We start from the raw sequence: 15,265 nt of genomic DNA on the forward strand, positions 1-15,265 counted from the left end.
CTGGGAAAAAGTGGTGCTCTGAGACTTAGAATGCAGGCATTTGGGTGAATTCAGATAAATCTGAGAAACTTGAACCTCTATGTCCACCTTAGGGTCTCCTTCCTTCCCAGTCTTTCTTTTTCTCTTCTCTTCTCTTCTCTTCTCTTCTCTTCTCTTCTCTTCTCCTCTCTTCTTTCTTTCTTTCTTTCTTTCTTTCTTTCTTTCTTTCTTTCTTTCTTATTTTAAGATAGTTTAAGGCTCATATAAGTTGCAAAAATAGTTGTATGAATGGAATTATACAGTATGTAACACTTTGAGATCCATCCAAATTGTTGTGTGCAATAAGTTTGTTCTTTTTCATGGAAGAGTAGTATTTCATTCCCCTGAGACTTCTTTGCCAACCCAAAACACTCCTTCTTTCCATGTCTGAGGAGACTAGCTTCTCCTTGATTGAAGACACTGTAGTGAATCATCTCAAGCAGTTCCTTGTCTGACCTGGGAGAAGATAGATTATAACCTCCCCCACCCGAAATGCAAGAATTTGGAAATTTATATTGTCAGAGACATGAGAATATGTTTGGGAATGAATTCTGTAAGTGCTGATTTTGAACAGAACTTAACATTGGACTGGGCTGAAATGATCAACAGGGGAACATTTACCAGAGTTTTCAGATACAATATGTAGTAGCTCAAGCAGCAGTTTGGATGACTGAAAAATGGACTGCATGGTGGCTTACTTTCAGTAGGTTTAGATGTCACTTTCCTTGGTATAATTTCAAGGAAGGAACCCAAAAGCTTCAGGAGTAGGAAAAGTTGTCCCAGAGGACACTCTTCACTAAGACATTGAGAACTACTCTGAGGAGGGGATCACCAGCATCATTAAAAAGCTCATTTCGATCTGCTGTCTGCATATCACAGATGATGGTAGGAGAGTTCACCATTGAATGGGTTCCGGATTTAATGCCAGAGTAACAGAGGCCAGGTATCAGTGCTTAACCATCAGAGACTAGGTGAATACAGTTACTGAAAAGGGCAATAGGACTAGAGTGGAAATCAGAATGTTTTAACTTACATAGGTCTTTGGTAGTGGCAATTAATCATGGTGAATTAAACAGATGGGCATCTTAAGTAATTTTTGATCTATACAATCAGAAAAACTCTAGTTCTAGTAGACAGAGGCCTGCCTTGAGTCACCACATGAGCCATAGACTTTTATTCAGTGTAGGAATAGAAGCCATTTCACAGGACCTTGAATGAAGAGGAGGTTGGGTCTTCATGAGAATAGACTCTGACACAGCTAAAACTTTATCTTATAACTCTTCCTCCCCCTTTTTTTCCTCCACAAAAGGAACCAGCTGACATTTTCCAGAGTTAAGGGGCATGAGAGAAAGGAAATTTCCCTTTTAGAAGTTCCTATGTATTAGCTATGAGTATGCCAATCTCTGTGGGCACTCAAGCCATTAAAATCCATTGGTCAGAGTGGTTGTCATGAAGGTCTCATGGTTAATCCAGTTTTGGCTCTAGTACACTGTATGACTTCTGAATGCGTAGTTGGAACAGACATACCTGGCAACCGGAAGAATATGCATATTGGCTCTCTGATCTATGGAGTGAAACATAATAGTAAAAATTCTTAATGGAGAGGTGCCTGAGTGGCTAGTTGGTTAAGTGTCCGATTTCGGCTCAGGTCATGATCTCATGGTTTGTGAGTTTGAGCCCCGTGTCGGGGTCTGTGCTGACAGCTCAGAGCCTGGAGCCTGCTTCGGATTCTGTGTCTCCCACTCTCTCTGCCCTTCCCCTGCTCATGCTCTGTCTCTCTCTGTCTCTCAAAAATAAATAAATGATAAAAAAAAAAAAAGTCTTGATGGAAGTTCTGTAACTGCCTTTTCTTATCACAACAAATAAACCAAAAGCATTACTACATTCCTGGAAGGATTGCAGAGATTAGAGCTACATCAGAGACTTGAAAAATACAGAGATAGTGATTCCTATCACTTCCCTATTTAACCTGCTATTTAGCCTGTAAAGGATGATGGCTTTTGTGTATTTTTATAAACACACGTTATTGTAAATGTAATCAGGTAGTGACTAAATTATAGCTACTGTTGTAGATGTGTCCTCTTTATTTTTATGTTTTATATGTGGCCTCTTTAATGGAGCATATCAACATGCAGCTCTAGCTTTTGCAGTTGTTGGTCTGGCAAGTGCTTTTTTCTCAGTAACACTTGACAAAAAGCATCACAAACATATTGTTTTCACCTAGAAGTAGCAGCAGCATACTTTCAGTGTCTTTCCTTGGGGCTATGTAAAGTCTCCTGTTCTCTGTCATACTTTGCAGAGGCTCCATTACAATTGTAACATTACACTGATTTGATTTGGTGGGCTAGAAGTGTCAAGAACCCAAGATGTAGTAGTAAGACACATGTATGCCAGTGGATGGGAAATATTCTTCCAGAAAATTTAGGTCTTACCACTTTGGTGAAGTTGCCAGGAGTCCAGTAGTAATGGACCATATCAGAATATCCTTTCTGAAATAAGAGGCAAATTGCACCTTTAGGTGCTAAGAAAGAAATAAAACACTTGGGCCTGTTTGGATTTTAGAGGCAAGATATATCACATTTGTATTGCTCTGTCCCTTAAACCAGTTTCAAGTAGGTCCCGAAGCAAGAGAAGATTCTGCAATAGGCCTAGGCTGCAGGGCAAGCTTCTCTGCCCATGTGGGCCATATGACCCAGGACAGACAATGTTATTAATATCTGTGACATATATACTATATGGATATAGTATATACTATATTGGATCCAGTCAAATGCCGAATAGTAGAATCCCAGTGCAAAACTCTAGGGTTTTAGAGGAAAATTATGCCCTCCTCTTCTACCAATAACTATTTTCCCTTTGAGAAATAGCTCCTGTTTGCTCCTGAATTGTGGTTGAAACTAAATTCCTGACCAGGGAATACCAACTGAGATATAGGCTTTGAACAGGTGACCAATATATGGTATTCCCATAGTCAGAATTGATAGATTCAGGAATCAAAGGGTGGTTGACATACGAAAGCTTTTTGATTTCTATCTTTACAACTTTATATTTTACTAGTTTAATGCAAGTATTTTCCAAGTGAGGAATGTTTCCCTCAGACAATAGAGATAATAATTCCAGTGAACTGGTAGTTGGGGCTGCCATTTGAACATTTTATTTTTTTTAATTTTTAAATTATTTATTTATTTATTTTATAAATTTTTTTTTTAATGTTTATTTATTTTTGAGACAGAGAGAGACAGAGCATGAACAGGGGAGGGGCAGAGAGAGAGGGAGACACAGAATCTGAAACAGGCTCCAGGCTCTGAGCTGTCAGCACAGAGCCCGACGCGGGGCTCGAACTCACAGACCGTGAGATCATGACCTGAGCCGAAGTCGGACGCTCAACCGACCAAGCCACCCAGGCGCCCCTAAATTTTTTATTTAAAAAATTTTCTAATGTTTATTTTTGAGAGAGAGAGACAGAGTGTGAGCAGGGGAGGGGCAGAGAGAGAGGAAGACACAGAATCCAAAGCAGGCTCTAGGCTCTGAGCTGTCAGCACAGAGCCCGACACGGGGCTCGAACTCACAAACCGTGAGATCATGGCCTGAGCTGAAGTCGGACACTTAACCAACTGAGCCACCCAGGCGCCCCGTGAACATTTTAAATTTCTCAAGCTATTAAACCAACAGGCAAAGAAAAGAATTACTGTACTGATTGAGTGATTGGTCCCAATTATTAGGTGGAAATGGGATTCCTGATACAGAAAAGGTTAAGAAAGGACTGTGTTTGCAATCTGGAAATTCTATGGGGCTCATTTTAGTATTGTTCTAGTAAAATTTAATGGTAGACTATATGCATTAGTTAGGGTTCCCCAGACAAACAAAACCATCAGGGTGTGTGTGTGTGTGTGTGTGTGTGTGTGTGTATAAAGGGAATTATCATAAGGATTTGGCTCACACAATTATGGAGATGTCCTAAGATCTCCAGTTGGCAAGATGGAGACCCAAGAGAACTGATGTGTAAGTTTGAGTCCAAAGGCCTGAGAACCAGGAGAAATGATGATGTAAGTCCTATTCTCAAAGCACACAGATTGAAGACTCAAGAAGAGCTGATGTTTCAGGCCAAGTCCAAAGGCCAGAAAAACAAAACAATGTTCTAGCTCAAGTAATGGGAAGAGGAAGAGTTCTCTCTTATTCAGATTTTGTGTTATATTTAGGTCTTCCATTGACTGGATAAGGCCCACCAACATTAGGGAGAGCAATCTGATATATTTTACCTATAGTTTACCTATTCAAATGTTAATCTCATGCAGAAACATCTTACAGATATACTTAGAATAATGTTTGATCATATGTCTGGTACTCTGTAGCCCAGTCAAGTTGACACACAAAATTAACTATCACACTACAGCAACCCACTAAGGACTGAGAATAAAGTCTTTCAGGAATAAAGGTTTGGACCACCTGCCAGGTATGGGACTCCAATCAGTTGATGTGCTGGGTGAGGGAAAAGTAAATATTGGCTCTGTATTGAAAAGAGAGAGTTATAAATATCAACTATGGCCTTATGACCAGTAACAGAAATGAGGACAGTAACAGCTATGCTTATTTTATTTCTATTTCTGTTAGTTTTCTAGGAGTGTTGTAAGAAATTACCACAAATTTGGTAGATTAAAACAACTGAAATTCCTTCACAGTTGTGGAGGCTAGAAATCCAAAATCAAGGTGTTGGCAAGGCCATGCTTTCTGTTTGAAGGCTCCGTGGAAGACTTCTTTGCTTCTTTCTAGTTCTTGTGCTTGCTGGCAATCTTTGGCATTCTTTTTTTTTTTTTTTAAGTTTCTTTATTTATTTTGAAAGAGACAGAGAGAGGGTGCAAGTAGGGGAGGGGCAGAGAGAGAGGGAGAATCTCAAGCAGGCTCCATGTGGTTAGCATGGAGCCCAAAGTGGGGCTTGAACCTAGGAAACTATGAGATCATGACCTGAGCTCAAATCAAGAGCTGCCCAACTGACTGAGCCACTCAGGCATCCCAATCCTTGGCATTCTTGTCCTCTAGGGCACCCCTTCAAATCTGGCCTTCTTTATCTTATGGCCTTCTTATGTCTGTGTCCAAATTTACTTCTCTCTTCTAAGGACACCAGTCACTAGATTTAGGACCCAATCTTTTCCAGTATGACTTCATCTTAACTTGACTGCATCCACAAAGACTCTTTTTTCAGGAGTTAGGACTTCAACACATCCTTTTGGAGAACATAATACAACATGGAGCACTTATTATGCATAGTATCAGTTGTACTCCTCCTTTCTCCTATTATTTTATATATGGAGTGTTGGTGGTTGTTTGAGTCTTCTTTTTTTCTTGGTCAATCTAGCAAAACATCTGTCAGTTTTGTTGGTGGTTGTTAACTTTAAAGTAGGTTATTGGGCATCCAGGAGAGATTGTGGCTGAATCAGAAATGGAATTAATATCTTCCAGATATGTATGTGGTAATGAATAGGACTTTTGTGACTATTGTTTATGGGTGAGAGAGAAGGTGAATGTGTCTTCATTTTAAGTGGCATAGTTGCATTCTCCCAGGCAGATGCATGATGTTATCTCTTTGTTATGTGAAGTTTAAATATGGAGGAATAGTGAGAATGGTGCTGAGTCCCCAGAAGAGTAGAATATTCCTGTTATTTGTGGGAGACTAATGACAGACCAACTGATGAGAGGAGAAGCCATTTTTTGTTTGATTCTATTGGAGCTTCCTGCAGCTTCTGGGTTCCTACTCAGGCAGGGCGATTCCAGAGGCTGCGGCAGTAGTGTGTGCCCTGCCTGCACTCATGGAGCTCTGACTTTGACAGTGGTAGGCAACATTGGGTAGCTGGTCTCCTGCAGCTTCAGTGTGAGTGTGGGTTCCTGGCTTACTGTGAAACAGCAGAAGTTCCAACATCAGCAGCTCAAGGGCACAGTGATTATAGGTCCTAGGTAATATCATTTTCTCTTTTTCTCCTTTCATCCTATGGGGGCAGGTCATGTTTTCCCATAGTCATTAATTTCTCTTTGCTTCTGCAGCCTTTCTGACACTTTTGCCAACAATCTGCTGTATTAAATTCCTACCGTTTGAATATTTGGAGTGATTTATGTTTTCCTAAGTGGATACTGATACACTTTTCTTCTTGGATACACAGCTAGGCTACAGTTCCCCCTCCCCCGCCTTTGATTAGATGTGGCTGAATTCTAGATGATGGAATGTAACTGAGTAATATATGCCATTTTGGGGCCAAAACTTTTGAGAAGTGAGTATGACCCTCTCTGCACTTTTCCCTGCTTCCTTCAGCTATACAGAGATAACCTTAGGGTGATCATGGAACAGCAGCACGAGTCCCCGAATCACCACATGGAGGAAAAGGTTAAACTATTAAATGAATGGGAAATAAAACTTTTTAAAAATATATTTATTTTTTTTTTTTGAGAGAGAGAGAGCCCGCACACGCGGGGGAGGGGCAGAGAGAGAGAGGGAAACACAGAATCTGAAGCAGGCTCCAGGCTCTAAGCTGTCAGCTCAGAGTCTGATGCAGGGCTCGAACCCACGAACTGTGAGACCATGACCAGAGCCGAAGTTGGATGCTTAACTGACTGAGCCACCCAGGCACCCCTGAATGGGAAATAAAACTTAACTGTATTAGAGTCTCTATAAGTTTTGGGTCTATTTGTTATAGCAGACAGTGTTACTCTAGTAAAGTTACTCTCCAAATATTGTACATTTTTGTAGACTTTGTAAAGCAGCCAGAAATTCGTTCATAGTAGTAGAATAATAGGTGAATAATGAAACTACTTTATTTCTGGGGCAAGGATTTACTTATTATATCTTACTTATGGTTGGAATAAAATTCTTACTAGTTTTGAATGACCCTAAGTATTTCTGAACAAATGGGCAGATAAACAAACATATATGCAAAATAACTGTGTTCTAAACATGGCAGACACATACATGACACAGTGGTCTCCGAAGTGGAATGTGTCTACTTTGAGGAATACCAATTTAAACATATCGGGGGTGGGGGTGCCTAGGTGGCTCAGTTGGTTAAGCATCTGACTTCAGGTCATGCTCTCGCAGTTCTTGAATACTGGGTTGTTTGCTGTCAGCACAGAGCCCACTTCAGATCCTTTGTTTCCCTTGCTTTCTGTCCCTCCCCCCCCTCGCACACTGTCTCAAAAATAAAATAAAAACATTAAAAAAATTTACATCTAGGGATACAGAAGATGATTTATTGGAGTGAGGAAAGAAAGTAGGTAAAAATTTTCCATATATTATATATCTTATCCCCATACACAGGCATACCTCGTTTTATTGCACTTTGCTTTTTTACACCTCACAGATAATGCTTTTTTTTTTTTTTTTTTTTTTTTCAATTGAAGGTTTATGGCAACCTATGCTGGGCAAGTCCCTTGGTGCCATTTTTCCAATATCATTTGCTCACTTCATGTCTCTGTGTCACATTTTGGAACTTCCTACAATATTTCAAGCTTTCTCATCATTATTATGTGTTATGGTAATCTGTGATCAGTGACCTTTGATGTTACCACATGGACCACACCCAAATAGATAGTGAACTTAATCGATAAATGATGTGTGTGTTCTGACTGTTCCACTGACTAGCTGTTCCTCCATTTCTCTCCCTCTACTAGGTGCCTCCGTATTCCCCCCCAGACACAACAATATTGAAATTAGGCCAGTTAATTACCCTACAATGGCCTCCAAGTGTTCAAGTGAAAGGAAGAGTCACATACCTCTCACTTAAATCAAAAGCTAGAAATGATTCATCTTAGTGAGGAAGGCAGGTGGAAAGCTGAGATAGGCTGAAAGCTAGGCTTTTTTCACCAGTTAGCCAAATTGTGAATGTAAAGGAAAAGTTTCTGAAAGAAATTAAAGGTGCTAACCCAGTGAACACATAAATGATAAGAAAGTGTAACCACTTTATTGCTGATATGGAGAAAGTTTTTGTGGTTTGGATAGAAGATCAAGCCAGCCACAATATTCCCTTAAACTGAAGACTAATCCTAAGCAAAGTCCTGACTCTCTTCAATTTTATGAAGGCTGAGAGAGGTGAGGAAGTTGCAGAAAAAAAAAAAAATTGAAGATAGCATAAGGTGTCTCATGAGGTTTAAGGAGAGAAGCTGTCTCCATGACATCAAAGTGCAAGGTGAAGTTGCAAGTGCTGTTGTGGAAGCTGCAGCAAGTTGTTCAGATCTTTGTAAGATCATTAGTGAAGGTGGCTACACTAAACAACAGATTTTCAATATAGACAAAATAGCCTTCTATTGGAAGAAGATGCTATTCAGACTTTTCATAACTAAAGAGAGGTCAATGCCCAGCCTCAAAGCTTCAAAGGAAAGGTTGACTTTCTTGTTATGTGCTAATGTAGCTGGAGACTTTAAGTTGAAGGCAATGCTCATTTACCATTCTGAATATCCTAGCTCCCTGAAGAATGATTCTAAATCTACTCTGTCTGTGCTGTATAAATGGAACAACAAAGGCTGGATGACAGCATATCTGTTTACAACATGGTTTACTGAGTATTTTAAGGCTACTGTTGAGGCTGACTGCTCAGAAAAAAAATTCCTTTCAAAATATTGCTGCTCATTGACAATGCACATGGTTATACAAGAGCTCTGATGGAGATGTGCAATGAGATTAATATTGTTTTTGTGCCTGCTAACATAACATCGATCTTGTTGCTCATGGGTCAAGGAAAAATTTAGACTTTCAAGTTTTATGATTAAAAATATGTTTCATAAAGCTATATCTGTCATAGATAGTGATAACCCTGATAGATTTGGTCAAAGTATGTTGAAAACCTTCTGGAAAACATTCACCATTCTGAATGCCATTTGTAATTCATGGGAAGAGGTCAAAATATCAACATGGACAGGAGTTTAGAAGAAGCTGATTCCAACCCTCATGGATGACTTTGAGGAGTTCCAGACTTCAGTGGAGGAAGTCACTGCAAATGTGGTAGAAATAGCAAGAGAACTAGAATTTTCTATCTATTTCTGGTGAAGATGCTGTGAAGATTGTTGTGATGACAAAAAAAAAAAAAAAAAGGATTTAGAATATTACATCAACTTGAATTGACAAAGCAGCTGCAGAGTTTGAGAGGATTGACTAATTCTGAAAGAACTTCAGTGGGTAAAATGCTATCAAACATAATTGCATGCTACAGAGAAATCATTTGCGAAAGAAAAGAGTCAGTAGATACATAAAACTTCATTGTCGGCTTATTTTAAGAAATTGCCACAGGGCGCCTAGGTGACTCAGTAGGTTTAGCAGCTGACTTCGGCTCAGGTGATGATCTAATACTTCGCGGTTTCGAGCCCCAGAGCCCCAAGTGGGCTCTGTGCTGACAGCTAGGAGCCTGGAGCCTGCTTTGGATTCTGTGTCTCCCTCTCTCTCTGCCCCTCCCCTACTCGTGCTGTCTCTACCTCTTATAAATAAATAAACTTAAAAAAGATAAAAAAAAAAAAAAAAGAAATTGCCACAGCCACCTGAACCTTCAGCAACCACCACCCTGATCAGTCAGCAGATTTCAGTATGGAGGCCAGACCCTCCACCAGCAAAAAGATTACAACTCCCTGAGAGCTCAGATGATGGTGAGCATTTTTTTTTTTTTTTTTTAGCAATAAAGTACTTTTTTTTTTCAACTTTTTTTTGGGACAGAGAGAGACAGAGCATGAACGGGGGAGGGGCAGAGAGAGAGGGAGACACAGAATCGGAAACAGGCTCCAGGCTCCAAGCCATCAGCCCAGAGCCTGACGCGGGGCTCGAACTCACAGACCGCGAGATCGTGACCTGGCTGAAGTCGGACGCTTAACCGACTGCGCCACCCAGGCGCCCCAACAATAAAGTACTTTTTAAATTAAGGTATGTACTTTTTTTAGACATAATGCTATTGCACACTTAAAAGTCTACAGTATAATATAAACATAACTTTTATATGCATGGGGAAACCGAAAATTCATTTGTCTCACTTCACTGCAATACTTGCTTAATTTGGTGGTCTGGAACCAAACCCGCAATATCCCTGAGGTATGTCTGTAATTTCAATTAAGTAAATCATATTACACATATAACATGGTAGTACATATATAATTTATACGCAAATAAGTACATATATCAGAAGTGCATGTTCAAAAATTTTGAACCAAAAGGATGTATAATCAAAACCATTTAGAGACTATTGGCAAACTGCATTGAGTAATCTTGAAATAGTATTAGCAAGATGATGGTGTTGTAAAGTTACAATGTATTTAATAAGAGGATGGATGGATAAGACACTGTTTAACATAAAGAAATACTACAGGGTTCCTGGGTGGCTCAGTCAGTTAAGTGACCGACTCTTGATTTCGGCTCAGGTCATGATCTCATGAACTATGATCTATGAACTATGCATCCTGCTTGGGATTCTCTCTCTCCCTCTGTCTTTGCCTCTCTCTCTCAAAATAAATAAATAAACATTAAAAAAAATGAAAAGAAAAAAAATTCCCTCATTAAAAAGAGAAATACATCCAGTATTATAGTTTTAGTTTTATGTCTTAACTTCCTCTGTAATACTGGACAAGTTACTACTTAATCAGTCCTGGCTTCATTTTCTTCTTCTTTTTTTAAAAATTATTTTTAATTAGAAAAACGTTTTTTGATGTTTTTACTTATTTTTGAGACAGAGAGGAAGCACCAGCTGGGGAGGGGTAGAGAGAGAGGGGGACAGGAACTGAAGCAGCCTCGGCACTGACAGCTGAGAGCCATGAGTGGTGAGATGACGACCAGAGCCAAAGTCTGCTGAGCCACCCAGGCACTCCACTGGCCTCATTTTCTTCTTATCAAATATGGGGAGTGGGCTAATTTGAGGTTTCATACTTATGCTTACTTATACTGCAGAGGTTTTGATGAATTCCTGTAGAGGCCTGCAAAGGTAAGAGGAAGGGAAAACTACAGGTGAGCTCTAGCCTTGCTATATTGTATCACTACCTAGCTCCCTTTATAGATCAAATGCACAGGATAGGAACATAGGGTCTGTGGAGTAGTTAGGGAGAAGAGAAAAGAAAACCACTAGGCTAGATCATTCCTTAAGATCTTTTTCATTTTAAGGGCAAATAAAATTCTAAGTTATCATCTTTGATATCAAGAACAAAAGTCTTTCTAAATATTAGATTATTATGTCTTAATAAGTATAAAACTCCACAGTGAGGTAAATACAATTAAATATGTGGAAAGCCATTATTAATATACTGTGCTTGATGTAAAATGTAAGGTTGCACTATTACAAATTGGCCTTTAATCAACTTACTTTACAAAGTCAACTATAAGTATAACTTGTATCGTAGCTATATTTTTTCCAAAGTTGTTTTATCAATTTATTAATTTAAATGATTAATCTAACTGGTCATCATGAAAAGAATGAAACCAGAAAAGATCCCAGAGAGAGAAGGAAGAGTTGGTAGGCAGGAATAATTAATAGTGCCCTTAATTGAACAGCTGCAGTTAAGTAGCTCTGACAATACCATGTTTAAAATTTCTGGGGTTGGGCTCCTGGGTGGCTCTGTGGTCCTTGAAATTGAGCCCCTTGTTGGGCTCTGTGCTGACAGCTCAGAGCCTGGAGCCTGCTTTGGATTCTGTGTCTCCCTCTCTCTCTGCTTCTCCCCCACTCATACTCTTTCTCTCTCTCTCTCTCTTAAAAATAAATAAGCATTAAAAAATAAAATTTCTGGGGTCAAAATATTTTGAAATGGACTAGAAATTTGGTTGGCCTATTCTGAACAAATATTTTAACTTTTGTTTAGTCTCTCAAATTAGCTCTATTTGACCTTTGGGACTCCATATTTGTATTTTCCTCAGTTTTATTTACGTGAAAAATTAAGAATATTTTATTTGATTACATGATAATTAATTGGTCACATTTTACACTCCCTTTCTGCCCACTTGATTTTGATTATTTGATTCTGCAGCAGTATTACCGCTCCCATGACTCTCAGGAAAAGCAATAGTTTACGCTAACAATGCCTCTATGCTGGGCTGAAAAACAAGGGTTTTATTTTTTTAATTATTTTTAATGTTTATTTATTTTTGAGAGAGAGAGAGAGAGACAGAGCATTAACGGGTGAGGGGCAGAGAGAGAGGGAGACACAGAATTGAAGCAGCAGGCTCCAGGCTCTGAGCTGTCAGCACAGAGCCCGACCCGGGTTGGAACTCACAGACCGGGAGATCATGACCTGAGACAAAGTCGGATGTTCAACCAACTGAGCCATCCAGGGGCCCCAAAAATCCTACACACCATAATGTCATTTAAGTAATAGCCAGAAACCACTCTTACAGTCCTCTTATTTTCCTTTCAAGGTTGTCTTTTGCATTCAGGGACTGAATGATGGGAGTTATCAATGGGCAAGGTGCATGTAAACTCTCCCAGGAGCTTGTACTGTTTGGAGCCTACTTAGCACCCTGACTCCACTTGAAGACAAGACACACCTTCCAAAGGACTTTGTACATTGCTCACATTCCGTACCATTCTACCGAATGGTTAAAATACATCCCTAGGGTTGCTGGGGTGACTCAGCCTGTTGAGCATCTGACTTTTGATTTCATCCCAGGGTTCAGGAATCGAGCCCCACCCCTCGCAAGAGTCTCTCTCTTCCTCTGCCCCGCTCCCCCCTCTTCCCCCAAAAAGTACATCCTTAATCACCCACTCTGGTTTGAAATTTACACATACAAAAATACAGGTCGCCCTTAATCTGTGCTATAATCTATTCTATTTCCGACCCTGTTAAGAAAAGACCAAAACAACACGGAATCCCAAACACATACTCTACACCGAGGTACACTAGAATTTAAAGATTAAGACTGACCTCTTCATAGCTACCCAGTTTCAGCGCCCCGGTCGGATCCCAATCTCGGTTGATTTCCTCCAGCCCCACCTCCAGGTCAGTGGGACAGATTTCTTGCTCCGCCCCTTTTCTCACAACCAATGGGGCGCGCCTCACCACCCGTAGGCCACAACCCCATTTACCGCCCCTCCCAGCGCCTCTGGCTGGGCTGGCCGTGTAGCCCCCCTCCTCTTTTTTTTTTTTTTTGGGGGCCAGGCGCATGCGCACTCTCATCGGGCCCTGGAGAGACGCTTAGGGATCGATTTTCTTCTCCTTTCTTTCCCCAGTCGCGCGACTCTCCAAAACCCTTTCCGCCCTACTGTTGCTGAGGATTCCCCTCCTAGTGAGAGAAGGGGTTGCTCTAGTCTTGAGTGCGTCAGTATCCGGATGTGGAGCCGCTCTCGCCCGGCGGGGACTCTGTGGCGGGGCGGAGCGCGGCGGCGTGCGTGGGGGCACAGAGAAGGGGGCCCGTGGGCCCGGGCGCTCGCCGGACGCTGGGAGGTACCACCGCTGCCCACGGGGGAGGAGACGGCGCCGGCACTCGGGCGCCCACCCCGGATCGAGGGGCTGGGGGAGAAAAAAGGCCGACAGTTAAGCTTGCTCCCCGCTGCCCCCGCCGTCCCCCCCGGGCTAGCCTCCCCCGGCCCCCTGCGCTCCCCGCGCTCCCGGCCGGGGGAGAGCGTGGTTTCCTGGCGGCCGTCGCTGTAGCCCGGCCGGGGAGCCCGGAGGAAGCGGGGGAGTCCCCGCCCACGGCCCCCTCCCCTCTGCCCGCCCGCCGCCGCCGCCTCTGAGCCGCTGCGGTCCGGCCTCCAGTCCGAGCGGGGGGCGCGGCGGCGGCGGCGACGGCTGGAGAGCGGCTGTGGGCTTGTCGGGGACCGCGCCGCCGCCCCCGTGAGTTATTCCCACGTCCCCCGGGGCTCGCTGCCGCTCCCGCCGGCGCCGAGAGTCCGGCCCGGGCCCAACTCCCTCACGGGCCCACCGGCGGCGGCGGCGGCGGCGGCGGCGGCAGAGCCCACCGCCCGGGCCCCGATGAGTAACTCCCGGAATAACCGGGTGATGGTGGAAGGGGTCGGGGCCCGGGTGGTGCGCGGCCCGGACTGGAAGTGGGGGAAGCAGGACGGCGGCGAGGGCCATGTGGGCACGGTCCGGAGCTTCGAGAGCCCCGAGGAGGTGGTGGTGGTGTGGGACAACGGCACCGCCGCCAACTACCGCTGCTCTGGGGCCTACGACCTGCGCATCTTGGATAGCGCGCCCACGGGTAAGTCTTGGCCCCTGGCCCAGGGTCTGCGCGTGTGCGGGGAACGGGCGAGGCCCGGTGGGCGTCGGGACGCCTGGGAGAAGCCCGAGATGGAAAGGGAGAGAGCCAAAGGGATTTTGGGTTCAGTACCTCGTAAACAAAAACTTGCCGAAAAGACACCGCTACCCCCACGGGAAATGATGGCTGCACCGTCACCAGGATGCTTTCAAGCCTGGAGGGCACAAAGCACCGGGAAAACAACAGACCGTTCCCCTCCTCCTCCTTCTCTAGGGAAAGGGTCTGGAGAGGCCTGTCTAATAAGCCATTGAAATTAATCAGCCACCGAGTGATAACTGTCTGAAGAGAGGCTTGCCTAGCCATATGGTCTTTAGTTGACGGGTTACAATTGCCGAGGGGCTTCTGGTACCTCGGATTGTTGAAATGCCAATTATATATGCATGCATGTATGTATGTATGTATGTATGTATGTATGTACGTAACGTACGTACATTTGTATGTATGGCCTCCTGTAACACATAGAAAGACAGACTTGGAATTAAGTAGCCGAATGTTAATTGGGACTTTGTAGAATGATTTTTCACCTCAATTGGTTCATTATCAGTAGAGGGAAAAACAGTCTAAGCTGCTGAACCATTTCTTTGTGTTAAATACTTTTTCCAAGTGGATTAGACGCCAGATTTTTTTGTGTGTAAGGTTATGTCAGAGACTTACCCATTCACAGGAGTCAGTTTGATTCACAAAATTTCGGGGATCTGTTATTGACTCTAGAATTTTTATGTAATGGGGTAAACTGAACTTTATTTTATTGGATTATTTTAATCAAGGCTATATTTATAGATTTGTCCATGATATCTATTTAGTTGAAAATAATTCAAATTTAAAATTTGTTACTTTTCAGAATGCATAAAGAAGCTACTTTAAAAAAGTTGAGGTATCATTGACATACTAGTTTTACATGTATACATAACGATTCGATATTTGTATATATTGCAAAACGATCATCCCAGTAAGTTTAGTTAACCTCTATCACCATCCGTAGTTGTAAAATTTTTTTTCCTTTGTAATGGGAACTTGTAAGATTTACTCTCTTAGCAAGTTTCAAATATTCAC

General features: G+C 42.4%; 1 protein-coding gene across 1 annotated transcript in view; it reads left to right on the forward strand.

Annotated features, from left to right (window-relative positions):
• The first annotated feature begins 13,123 nt into the window (after window positions 1-13,123).
• MIB1 (MIB E3 ubiquitin protein ligase 1) overlaps window positions 13,124-15,265 on the forward strand; it is a 127,377-nt gene continuing 125,235 nt past the window's right edge. Inside the window, exon 1 of the mRNA XM_078435382.2 lies at window positions 13,124-14,155. Coding sequence (XP_078291508.1) covers window positions 13,927-14,155 — 229 coding nt within the window. The 5' untranslated portion in view covers window positions 13,124-13,926. The remainder of the gene's footprint in view (window positions 14,156-15,265) is intronic.

The sequence above is a fragment of the Panthera onca genome, chromosome D3 (assembly GCF_046562875.1).
Source record: "Panthera onca isolate mPanOnc1 chromosome D3, mPanOnc1 haplotype 2, whole genome shotgun sequence".
Classification (NCBI taxonomy): Eukaryota; Metazoa; Chordata; class Mammalia; order Carnivora; family Felidae; genus Panthera; species Panthera onca.